Here is a 13,083-nt window from a genome sequence, read left to right as displayed (position 1 = left end):
CTTTAGAGGGTCTTAGAGACATGGGGGTGGGCTCATTTTACTCAAGCATCCAATCAGTCTCTTAGGATCACCCCAGAGCTATTAAGCCACGCCCCTAGCAACAATTTTGGGTACCCTAGCAACATCTCCCATAGACTACCATTATAAAAAGCCCAGATGGATATCTTTGCACCAGAGTGTCATAGAGACATAGGGGTGGGCTCATTTTACTCAGGCATCCAATCAGTCTCTTAGGATTCTTATTGAGGTATTAAGCCACGCCCCTAGCAACAAAATATGAAGACCCTAGCAACATAATAAACAAAGCCTTATAGACCCTTTTACAGCTCACGTGATCAAATAGCCTGCGCGCGCATTTGGGCAACGGAAGAAGTGTTATTCCCCATTGGTTCTAACGTGGTAGCAACTCAGAACGTTTATTAAAACGGTTTCCCAGCATCAAATTGTCTGGTTGTTGCGTTTGGTTGCTCAAATATAATATACTAATATACGTATATATGTATCTGGCAACTTTATTTTTGGCCATCTGCTAACGTCTTCTATCCAATACACTATAGTACACGGATCTGGTAGCTGTGTTGAAAATGTTGATAAAGTCAACTTTTTTAAAATAACTTACTGTTTGTGTTGCTTCACTGCTGATTCTTACGATACTTCCGTTGCCTAAATGCGCGCGCATACGCTGCCACGTCATCATTGTGTACAAACAGTAAAAGGGTCTATATCTCTGGATCTGAACATCGTAGAGACACAGGGGTTGGACCGTTTTACTTGTGGCTTGAAGTGTAATCATTATGGGATGCCAATGTTCTCCCTAGCAACCAAACTTAGTACCCTAGCAACGGAATAAACAAAGCCTTATATAATCATGCTAACTTCATGCTAGCTTCATGCTAATCATGCTAACTTCATGCTAGCTTCATGCTAATCATGCTAACTTCATGCTAATCATGCTAGCATCATGCTAGCTTCATGCTAACTTCATGCTCATCATGCTAGCTTCATGCTAGCTTCATGCTAATCATGTTAGCATCATGCTAGCTTCATGCTAATCATGCTAGCATCATGCTAGCTTCATGCTAATCATGCTAGCATCATGCTAGCTTTATGCTAATCATGCTAAAATCATGCTAGCTTCATGCTAATCATGCTAGCATCATGCTAGCTTCATGTTAATCATGCTAGCATCATGCTAGCTTCATGCTAATCATGCTAGCATCATGCTAGCTTCATGCTAATCATGCTACCATCATGCTAGCTTCATGCTAATCATGCTAGCATCATGCTAGCTTCATGCTAGCTTCATGATAATCATGCTAGCTTCATGCTAGCTTCATGCTAATCATGCTAGCATCATGCTAGCTTCATGCTAATCATGCTAACATCATGCTAGCTTCATGCTTATCATGCTAACATCATGCTAGCTTCATGCTAATCATGCTAACATCATGCTAGCTTCATGCTAATCATGCTAGCATCATGCTAGCTTCATGCTAATCATGTTAGCATCATGCTAGCTTCATGCTAATCATGCTAGCATCTTGCTAGCTTCATGCTAATCATGTTAGCATCATGCTAGCTTCATGTTAATCATGCTAACATCATGTTAGCTTCATGCTAATCATGTTAACATCATGCTAGCTTCATGCAAATCATGCTAGCATCATGCTAGCTTCATGCAAATCATGCTAGCATCATGCTAGCTTCATGCTAATCATGCTAGCATCATGCTAGCTTCATGCTAATCATGCTAACTTCATGCTAATCATGCTAGCATCATGCTAGCTTCATGCTAATCATGCTAACATCATGCTAGCTTCATGCTAATCATGCTAGCTTCATGCGAATCATGCTAGCTTCATGCTAATCATGCTAGCATCATGCTAATCATGCTAACATCATGCTAGCTTCATGGTAAATCATGCTACCTTCATACTTAAACATACTAACAGCCAGATAGCCTACTAAACTAAACTTATGTCAAACCGTTTTAAACGTTCAGGCTACGCTTTCTCAAGCCAACATAAAGTTTGTCTTCAAACTTTACTATCTAGTTTTTTATTAAAAATGTTAATGTCTATAACCTCTCTTTTTTTTCTCTCTCTCACTTACACACATGAATTTCCTAGTTAAAAATCTATTGTTGCTTTAGTGTGAAGAGACTTTTTTCAGGCCAAAGTAATAGTTAAACCAAATAACTGAATGGCTTTTGCCGAATGAGGCCGGTGTCTGACTGATGTCTCCCATTTTCCTGTGTAGAGTAAGTTGTGTTTAGAAAGTTGTGCATTTTAGCTCCCTATAGTCCAGTTCTCTCCAGAGACACATGGGGCTGTCAGGTCCCCTGTTTATTTTAACACGAGCCCGTAGCCCAGGGTGCATGGTTCAGCTGTCGTCACGCAGCAATAAGGCATGCGTCTGCGGCTCTTCGAAATAAACTTTCAACAATGACAGAACTCAAGTCACCTACCACAGTTAAAGAGAATCGAGCTTTGCGTATAACCACAAACTTCACATGATGCTGGGCTGAGCTCTTGAGGGGCCGGTTTCAGGTCTCCTTGTGTCTGGTTATTAAAGCAACAGGATCAGTATATCTCAAGCACTATATGGGTAACATTTTCAGGAATTTGTTATGATCATTTTCACCACAAAAAAGAGTTAATTTTGCTTTAAAAAGGCCTATGGCGTTGTGATATTTTGTATTGTAATGTTATTTTCATGCCAATGAAACACATCTTGCCACCAAGGGTGCACGCCAAATTGAATGTTTCATGACTTTGCTCTTGACTGTTTTGTGTTAGCACTAGTAGCTCAAAAGATCATGGGTTCAAACCTAGGGAACACACCTGTGATGATAAAAAAAAAAATGTTACACCTTGTAATACACTGTAAGTCAGTTCGGATAAAAGTGTCTGCCAAAAGCATAAATGTATACAGAAAATATGTTTATAGCCTATATTCTCATTACTGCGACACAAAAAACTTGAAAAAAGAAAGTGAAAAGTTGCATCAACTTTACTTGAATTAGTAACACTTAAAGAATTTAAAATTTCACTTTAGGGTTTTTAAAGTATTACCAATTGAGGTAATTTTAAAAGTTGATCCAACTTTTTACTTTTTACAGTGTAATATTGAAATTTTATTACCCAGCTCTCTGAAATAGCCTACTTTTTCATGGTTAATAATTGTTGAAGCATCCATTATGTAGCTAATATATTTTTAGTACAAATTGCATATTTAAAGTTTATATAAAATATATATTTAATGAAGGGCTGTCAAAAGATTAATCGCGATTAAAGGCGGAGTCCACGATGTTTGAAAACGGTTTGGAAAAGGAGACGGGCCGACTACCAAAACACACTTATAGCCAATCAAATCAAATCAAATGCCGGGTTGCGTATGTGTGGGGCGGGTCTATCAACAGAAGGTCCAGATTTTATTGGGGTAGGGGCGTGTTTGTTTAGGTGATTTCAAATATCAACATTGGCTTTCAAACATCATGGACTCCGCCTTTAATCGCATACAAAATAATAATTATTATTTTTTGCATAATATATGTGTGCGCACCCACTGTATGTAATTATTTTGAGAAACATTTACATGCATATATTTATTTATTTAGATTTTGATATTTTTTATATTATTTATTTATATTATATACTTATATTATATACTTTTCCTTAAATTTATACATGTATGTTTGTATTTATATATACATAATAATTACACACAACACACACACAGACATATTATGCAAAAACAAACTTTTATTTTGTATGCGATTAATCGCAATTAATCTTTTGACAGCCCTAATTTAATGTATCGCTCCACAATCTCTTTTTTCACGTTTTTCAAAGTTTAAATTTGTTACAAATGAAATGATCAGTACTTTCTGTCCAATTATGTAGTTAAGAAGATGTGTACTAAGCGGGATAGTCTGCATACAGTTGGTTGGATGTAGCAGTTGTTTTCAAAATTTGTAATAAAAAATATTTAAGTTTGGAAACAATAAGATATTTTTGTAATATCACAAATTACTATTTATCTAACAGAGTTAAAAAGTGTCTTGATTCAACAGAACAAAGTATATAAATTATATGTATTTTAAGGGTTCCTGTGCAAAAGGTTAATTACATTTAGGGATCATCCTTGCCATAATAATGCATAACGAAGTATATGCATGCATTATTGCAGTGTAAAGTTTACTGCCTCTGTATATTGAAATTGGAAAAAACATTGTATTACAGAATTTTAACATAAACATAATAATCATAAAAATCATTAAAAATGATCATAAAAATACTGTATTACTATAATAAAATTCTATACACAATTAAACGGGTAGTTCCCGCAAAAAATGACAAATCTATCATCTTTCGGTATTGATGCTGCTATCGCTTTAAGAGCAGACGAGCCTTAACCAGGAAGAGCAAAATAATCCAATCAGAGCAGCCCAAACAGAGCCGTAGACCTCAGGTCCAATCAGAGCAGACCAAACAGAGCCGTAGCCCTCAGGTCCAATCAGAGGAGCCCAAACATAACGCAATTCCGCAGGTACTTGATGATGCTGCTAAAAATATCACGATGACAGTTCTGTGTTGACAGTCGCGGTAGTTTAGGTCTTTCCTCGTGTTTAATTTTGGTGTTTTATTGTAGTTTATGTCACACTGAGAAGAAATTTGAGGAGCAGATAATGGCTGATGCTGGAGAAGATGTTGATGATCCACCCAGTATGAGCTGCCCACTGGTGACTGTGTCACATCTCCCAAACACTACTGAAGCTGGTATGTCACTATTAGCAGAATCAACATAATATTATGAAAAGTAAGCAGAGTATTCACAGCTTTTCAGCCTCGTTTATCAGTGTTAATTTTTCTTTCCCTACTAAAACAATAAAACATAAGCTGGTGATCTGGTTTTAGCTGGTTTTGCTGGTGTAGAAAGCTGGTCTAGATGTGTTTTGGGTACTATTTAAGATGTTCTAGCTGGACCAGCTGACCCACCTGCTTTGCCAGGCTGAAGGATCAGCAACTGCCACCTTAAACTAGCTAAACCAGCTTTCAGCTTATGGTGGTCTTAGCTGGATTTCTCAGTAGGGTTTTTATATACAATGCACATTGCATTAGTGTAGAAATATGAAGCATTTCTCCAAAGCTTGATGTATTGTAGGTATGTGACAAAAATTTAAAACATAAATGCTAAAACTAGTTGTTCAGATAGAAAGAGCTTGAAAAAACCTTTACGATGACACCAAGACCATGTCTATAGGTTCAAGAGAATAACAAACTACCGGCCATTTGAAACTCGAAAATCATCACCTTATTTTGTCCCATTGTTTTTCATTTTGCGGGTGGTAAAACAACCCTTGCGCCGTTGTTCAAATTCATTGAAATTTCGTTCACTTGTAATTTAGCAATTAAACTAAATGTAAGTTACAATTTCAAGAATGGTTTTACTCCGCACGTCGCTTGAGGTAATTCGAAGTTTCGTCGAGAGGAACCAAATTGACACGTACCTATGTATTGTATTGTACTGATGTAGCTTATGTATCTGATCTGATGTGATCTCAGGGCGTAACCTGAAGGAATGGCTCCAGGAGCAGTTCTGTGATAAACCCTTGGAACAGTGTGAGGACATGCGTCTACATAACGCTGCCTATGTGGGAGATTTGGAGACTATAAGGACTCTCCTGCGAGAAGACAGCTTTAAACAGTGAGACTTCAGTGTGATTAAAGAAATATTTCGCCTCAAAATAAAATTTAGCCCATATATTACTCACCCTTAAGCCATCCTTCTATATGACTTTCTTAATTTTAGCTGAACACAGAGTTATATTAACTCTTTCCCCACCTTTGATGAGCTAACTTGCCAATTAAGTGAAAACCCTTCCATGCCGATGACGAGTTTTTCCAGCAATCTGTATTTCCGCTATTATCCACCAGGTAGGGCAAACAGTTAGAATGTGGTATTTTTGAAGAAACCTACCCATAATTTAAAGGATGATAAAAAAAGAACTAATGAAGATGGGATTAAAAGTTTTTTTTTAATGCAGAGGTTCTTTTCTTTCATTTGATATATTGTATGTTTATATATTTAAAGAAGAACATTTTCTAGAAGGCATTGAACTTTGGTGAAAATCATGAAAAACGCTGGCGCTGGCTGGCAACTTTTTAAAAAAACGCTGGCGGGGAAAGAGTTAAGTCCTTGATTATTACGTCAGAATGAGAGTATAGCTCCTAGTCATATCGACCTAGAAAATCACAACTTTTAATTTTCCGTCGGTCTTAGTACACTATGTAACTACAGAAGAGTCAAGTTTTAAATAGGAAAAATATCAAAAGTCTTTGGTTATTTTTTAGCGAGATGCTAATGGTCTAATCAGATTCAATGGATTGTGCTAAGCTATGCTAAAAGTGGTACCACTAGACCCGAAGATCAACTGAATGGATTCCAAAAAAGTAAAAATCAATTGTTTAAAAATCAAATGTTTAAATCTAGGGGAGCTGGAAAATTAGCATATTATTTTCAAAAAAAGTGGAGTGTCCCTTTAAATGTCTTCAGAGGCGAAGCGATGGGTTTTTGTAAGGAAGCATTTATATTTTAAACTTTATAAACTGTAGTGATCATGAGAGAGCTGAGGTCAGACGACATTTAATAACTGTATGGATTTGTTTTTTTTTTGATGCATGGATGGATATGACTTTAAAAATGGGGCACTATTCAATGCCATTACAAAACGGAAAAAGCCAGGCGGGATATTGTTTGATATAACTTTGACTGTGCTTGGCTGAAAATCATATACACCTAGGATGGCTTGAGGGTATGTAAAATTTGCCTCCCTATGATACATTTTTATAAGTTGCTTTGGATAAAAGCATCTTCTATATGCATAATATGCATAAAATATGCGCCAGTCTTTTTTGTTGTGTTCTCCATTGATTGACCTCTCTTTAGTGTACTGGCTTGTGTAAATCACACTGAATTGTGTTTTAGGCGGATCAATGAAAAGTCAGTATGGTGCTGCGGGTGGCTGCCCTGCACACCCCTGCGTATCGCTGCCACGGCCGGTCACAGCGAATGTGTGCATTTCCTGATCTCCCAGGGAGCCGAAGTAGATTTAGTAGACGTGAAGGGGCAGACCGCTATGTATGTGGCTGTGGTTAATGGCCATTTGGACTGTGTGAAAATCCTTCTGGAAGCTGGCGCTGATCCGAATGGCAGCAGACATCACCGAAGTACCCCTTTATACCACGCTGCACGCGTGGGTCGGGTGGACATCCTACAAGAACTGATCAGGTGGGAAAAATCTATAATAACACCTTATTCCTGTTAATGCAAAACTCACATTTTTTTGTATTTACTTGGGTATCACTATGGTTCATTAGCTGCTATGTGCCACACAGGTTTAATGCTGATGTCGATGTAGACCACCAGCTCGGCCCCAGACCCTTGTTCAGTGCCCGCATTCTGACAACTCTGGTGGTCTGTCCGCTGTACATCAGCGCTGCGTATCACCACCTCCATTGTTTCCGGATGCTTCTACAGGCTGGTGCCAACCCAGACTATAACTACACCGGCCCCGTGAGCAGAGAGGTGCTGACCAGAGGCCTGGCCTCGTGTCTTCTGGATGCGGTCCTGAGACACGGCTGCGAACCTGCATTTGTAAGCTTGCTGCTGGATCACGGCGCTGACCCATGGCTGGTCCCGTGGGATGAGCCTGATTCCGATGCTGTGGGTCGTGTACGGGTCAATCCTGAAGCTCTCTGCATCTACCAGGAGGCCAGAAGTAAGTCTTGTTTTTATTGTCATGGTGACCCATAATGGGTCATTCCTACTCTGCAGGATTTTTTTGCGCCATCCTTTATGTATTGGATAGAATAATAAACTCACTTTTTAAAACAAAAGGTCAATGCATGAAGTATTTTGGCAATTTTCTTTTTGTTGTAAGTGTGCTTCAAAAGAGGAATGTTTTTTTAGGAAGTTGTTCGGTAATCATGTGTTCGGAGTGTCGTGTGTGGCTCTTCATGTCAAAATGTGTTTTCCTTGCATCATGTGAACCTACAGTGGGGAAAATAAGTATTTGAAGTATTTTATCAGTTAGGGAATTTCTAAGTGGGCTATTGACACAAAATTTTTACCAGATGTAGCCATCAAGCCAAATATTGAATTCATACAACATTTCACTTTATTTATTATGACTCAACTTGTATACTTAAATGTTCTGATTTCTTTGTATGAATTCAATATTTGGCTTAATGGCTACATCTGGTGAAAGTGTTGTGTCAGTAGCCCACTTAGAAATCCCCTTACTGATAAAAATGCTGATGTGTCAAATACTTGTTTTCCCCGCTGTATGTGCATCATGCGTCATGTCAAAATACCTTCCAGCTGCACACGCTTCGAAAGGATGTATGATAAAAGAGATGCTCACGTTTACAAAATAATCACAAGACAATAACTTAACATAAACTCTTATTACACATGAGATTAAACGAGTATTTAGCAAACATGAGAGTCTTTTTTATTATAAACACCTTTAAAGCGTCTGCAGCAACCACGTATTTTGACAAAACGTGTGATGCACATAGCCTAGCCCCATTCATTCCTTACAGGGATCCAAACAGGGATAAATTTAAAAGCCACCAAACACTTCCATGTTTTCCCTATTTAAAGACTGTTACATGAGTAGTTACACAAGTAAGTATGGGCGCTTAAAATAAAACGTGGGGATTTTTTAAGCGGATAAAAAATGAGAACTATATTGTATGGCGGAAGAACATTTTTACCTCGGTGCGCAGACACATCATCACTCCTGACTACTCCCCCTCTCGCTCAAACTTCCATCAATATTACTGCGTCTTTAAATAGTTAAAACATGGAAGTGTTTGGTGACTTCTAAATTCATCCCTGTTTGGATCCTAAGGAATGAATGGGGCTAAGCTAAATGCTAACACATTCACAACGCGCTGTACAAAGATTAAGTGCACGCATTGAAAAAAGATAGGTATGTATTAATTTGTCTAAGTTGAGGTAAAAACATAGTAAAATATAAAAAAACGGTGGTGTTTTCCTTTAACATTACCTTTACTTGCTAACTGCAGTTTCTCACACAGGACGCCCGAGGAAATTGACGCATATGTGTCGTATTGAGATCCGGAGGGTCATGGGGAAGCATCGCTTGTCACGCATCTCATCTCTTCCGTTGCCAGACACCATTAAGAACTTTCTTCTCCACAAGGAGTGAGGTGGATCTGCTGCTTCATTCAGACAGTATTTAACTCACAGGTGTGACTGTGGACACTCACTTCCAGCACTGATAGACAGACATTTGACAGGTAACTGAAGGTTATGGGAAGGCCATGAATCTGAAAACTTTTACTGCACTGATTTTGAGGAAATCTAAAGTGAAATATGGTAAAATCTATTAAACCGAATTGAGAGTGTAGCATTACAAATATAGCATTCTCAGAAATAAAGTTACAAAAGCTTTCACTGGGGCAGTGCTGGTACCCTTTCAAAAAGTACGCATTTGCACCTCAAAGGTTTTATTTTATTTTAGTACCTGGTTAAAAAAGGTACATATTAGGACATTTTAACTGTCGTAGTGACAGCTTGTATACCTTTTTTCTGACACTGTGGCATCGAGCATACTCCAATTACATTCATAAATATGTAAAAATCACACTTGGGTGATTCTCACAAAATCCAGACTTAGAAGGTGTCCAACATCAGATTTTTTCAAAAGCCCTTGAAGCCATTTTTTCCCCGCACATATAAGATTAAGGTCTGAACTTACTATAACCATTATTTTTAGAGGATTTAAAAAATATTTCCTATAGAATTATTTTCTTTTTTTAGATTATCATTATCAAAAATTATCATTACCGCAACATGATATTACATTAATGAGAACTAAAAAGTTGTCTAGGTGCTATGACAAACAAAATTTTATCTGGAGACAAAAAATAAGAACTGCTAACCTGGTAGCCATCTTGAGTGTCACAGTCAATTATGTCCCTTCCAACTATTTAAAAAAAAAAAAAAATGTGTTCCTTGAGGGCTTAAACAATGATTGAAAATTGTTGCGGAGGATGAGAAAATTGGTTTTGGACACATTTATATTCCTTATTATTGTCTCTACATTTACCAATGATCACCAAATACAACATGTTTCTTTACTGTAAATGTTTATAGTATAACATGCACTGAAGCTTTTTATTTTTTAGATTTTTTTAATTATAAATATTTCCATGTTAAAGAACCCAAATCCAGTCATGGACATGTTACGGTAATGAAACTTTTTCCCTTAAATCTGGAAAAAACAACACAATTGGTTTGTATGATGTCATTTTAAATCATGTGCAAAATAGTACATGAAGAGATGTTTGTAACTGTATGCTTCTTATTTTGATACTCTTACTTTGCATTTACTTTTTTTATCAAAATGTTTCATGACACCTCATAAGTCTAATTTTGTGAGAATCACCCACTTTTGTTTGTGGGACCTACCGTTCTTGCGCAAACACACCGAAAGTGCAAACGTGACAACTTACCCCATAGGTGGGGTTAATTGTAACAAACAGAGGGTTTGTTATAACATCTGCGAGAAATTTTGTTTAAACACGAATAATTCAATAAAATGCTGTCTTTATACTAAAGGTGGATATTGTTTATATATCTGCCTATAACATTTACCATGATCGTTCATCTAATCATCCTTGTATTGTGCATCAATGCATATAAATAGATTTTTTGAAAGGGTTGCACGATTAAGACACAAAATCATAATTGTGAGCTATTTCCCCTGATATTATTTTGATGAATAGTATTTACATTGTTTTCATTATCATTGTATAGACGGTTTCATCGGACGCAAGTGCGGTGACGTGATAGGTGTCTGGTTCGAAGTTAACGTCCGGTTTCAGTTTTCTTTTGGTCTGACTAGTTGCTAAACTGAACTTTTGAACAAATACCTCGTCGAAAATAACAAATGTTTTGGTTTCCCAGGTAATCTACGTGTTGTTTATTTTGCTCATTATATAAATAAACTACGTTTAAAGTACTTTATTTAAAGTATTATTTATTCTTAGCGGAATTTACCGGAAGTGACGTGTTGACCACGAAAGCCGCTTGTTTATGTTGTTACTGCTGAAACCGTCTATACCTGAGACTTAATGGTAACACTGTGTGACAATAAACCCAACTGTGTAAAAAATGTTTCAATCCCAGCTATCAGTCACTAGGCAGTCCTTACAGAAAAACACAGAGCCTTTTTTGTGATTGTTGGGGGCAAAAATCCTTGATCTTAAGGCACGTTTTCTTAAAAAAAGCGATGGTATATACGGGATATGTATGCAGTTTTATGCGATGAATGCAAAAGGTTTTCAGCTTTTGCAGCTTTTCAATGATGTTCACGTCACATAATCATGGCAACCCATGGCAACAGAGGACATGGCTGCGCTTGTGTGAGGAAAATGCAAAATTTTTCAACGTCATGCTAAGAGATGTGATTTTTGCTACGAAAATGCTGGGATTATGAAATCATGCAAGCCCTGCATATTTTGCGCATGAAAATCTGCAATTTATGCTGCGAAAGTGTGGCGTATTTGAAAAAAATGCGTCCCCCGCGTAACTATGCAGACTTTGGCTGATTTTGCGTTAAATCACGTTTTTTTGGAGGGACTGACTAGGAATTGCTGACATGTTTCAAAATGAACGAGAAACATTAATAAATTAAATTAAATATTAAATGTTTTTTGGTTTCCCGGACAGGGTTTAGCTTAAGCCAGGACTATGCCTTGGTTTAATTAGGAAATATTACTAGTTTTAACAAACACGCCTTACTAAAAACATACTTGTGTGCATTTTGAAGCAAAACAAAGGGCACTGATTTATTTTAAATATGTTGTTTTCAGTTTGGAAAGCTCTTACATTTATTAAGTCTAGGACTAGTCTAATCCCTGTCCGAGAAACCGCCCCTATATTAAAACTTTTAAGTTTGGATTAATTGTAATTTATAAATATTTTTTACTTTAAAGGGTACATTTCACAAGACAAGTACGGTTGGATTTTGTGACTTACACACTCAACTTTACATAAAAGTAAAGGAAAGTACTTTTATGCCTCCAAACACTCTTTGTTCAATATCTAAACGATCAAAACTTTTCTGTCAGTAAGAGAAAAAGACCAAAAGCACAAAGTTTTTTCTGTTTAACTATGTAAACATACCGTATCACAATTAACCCTGTGTAAGTTTGTGTCCCGCTCACCCCTACCCTTAAAGTCTATAGAGATTTAAAGTCTGTCAGTTTTTTGTCCTCAACATAGAAGCTGGCATGGCTTTGAAAAGAAAAAACATAATTTTTATTTCAAGTAGGCTAATGAACTTCATTACCTGGCCATAGATTTGTTTATCTTAGTTGTAACTATTAATAATTGTACTTATTTATTGAACACTGAAGTCTTTAAAAAGAATGTTAAAAGGATTGTAAATACTCTGCTTTGTAACACATTTTACCTGTGATGAAATCACTGTAACGCACTTCTGTGGCATATTGCTTTAATGAACGTGGATGCTGAATGCTCGTATTTTAAAGGTGAAATCTGTAGTTGCTAAATCAAACCAAAATTTTCCTATATACTTCACACCTGTGAGCTTTTATATGAAGGCACTTTAGGCTAAACATCTGGGCTGTGTGGTGTTGCGGTGCTGGCGAAAATCATTGATGGTAATTCAGTGTGCTTTAACCCACTGTTAATGTTGTAATAAAACAGCCCTTATTAGAGATTTACTGTACAGTCAGCCTTTTGATTTTGCCTGGGTTGTTGTAGCTTTAATTTTTCAAGTTTATTGAAAATGTAATGATAACGATGCTTTTTGATATGAAGTGATATTCCCACATGTTAATATGCTGCTGAAATTGCCTTAAATTATTCCCGTATTGTTGTTTCATTGTTGCATTTGGAAAAACCTGATCTCTGGTCTTACATGGTTTCTGATTTACCCTTAGGGGCCATTATGGGCACATTGACTATTTCCTCTCAACATTTGGGTTATTAATATATACATACTGTATAAACGTAATT

General features: G+C 36.9%; 1 protein-coding gene across 2 annotated transcripts; it reads left to right on the top strand.

Annotated features, from left to right (window-relative positions):
• The first annotated feature begins 4,534 nt into the window (after window positions 1-4,534).
• Window positions 4,535-12,150, top strand: asb1 (ankyrin repeat and SOCS box containing 1). Of its 2 annotated transcripts, none has more exons than XM_065252260.1 (6): window positions 4,535-4,551; window positions 4,654-4,781; window positions 5,568-5,709; window positions 6,991-7,293; window positions 7,401-7,783; window positions 9,111-12,150. In XM_065252260.1, exons 2-6 carry the CDS (start codon window positions 4,691-4,693, stop codon window positions 9,239-9,241), a joined length of 1,050 nt encoding a protein of 349 aa, XP_065108332.1. In that variant the 5' UTR covers window positions 4,535-4,551; window positions 4,654-4,690; the 3' UTR covers window positions 9,242-12,150. The 2 variants fall into 2 exon arrangements, 1 of the variants encoding a protein (XP_065108332.1); XR_010526971.1 differs by lacking the exon at window positions 4,535-4,551 and having other exon boundaries at window positions 4,561-4,781; window positions 9,111-9,332; window positions 12,036-12,150.
• Window positions 12,151-13,083: the final 933 nt, after the last annotated feature.

Source organism: Paramisgurnus dabryanus, chromosome 15 (genome assembly GCF_030506205.2).
Source record: "Paramisgurnus dabryanus chromosome 15, PD_genome_1.1, whole genome shotgun sequence".
NCBI lineage: Eukaryota > Metazoa > Chordata > Actinopteri > Cypriniformes > Cobitidae > Paramisgurnus > Paramisgurnus dabryanus.
The sequence above is the reverse complement of the archived record's forward strand: the minus strand, read 5'-3'. Positions and strand labels throughout refer to the sequence as shown.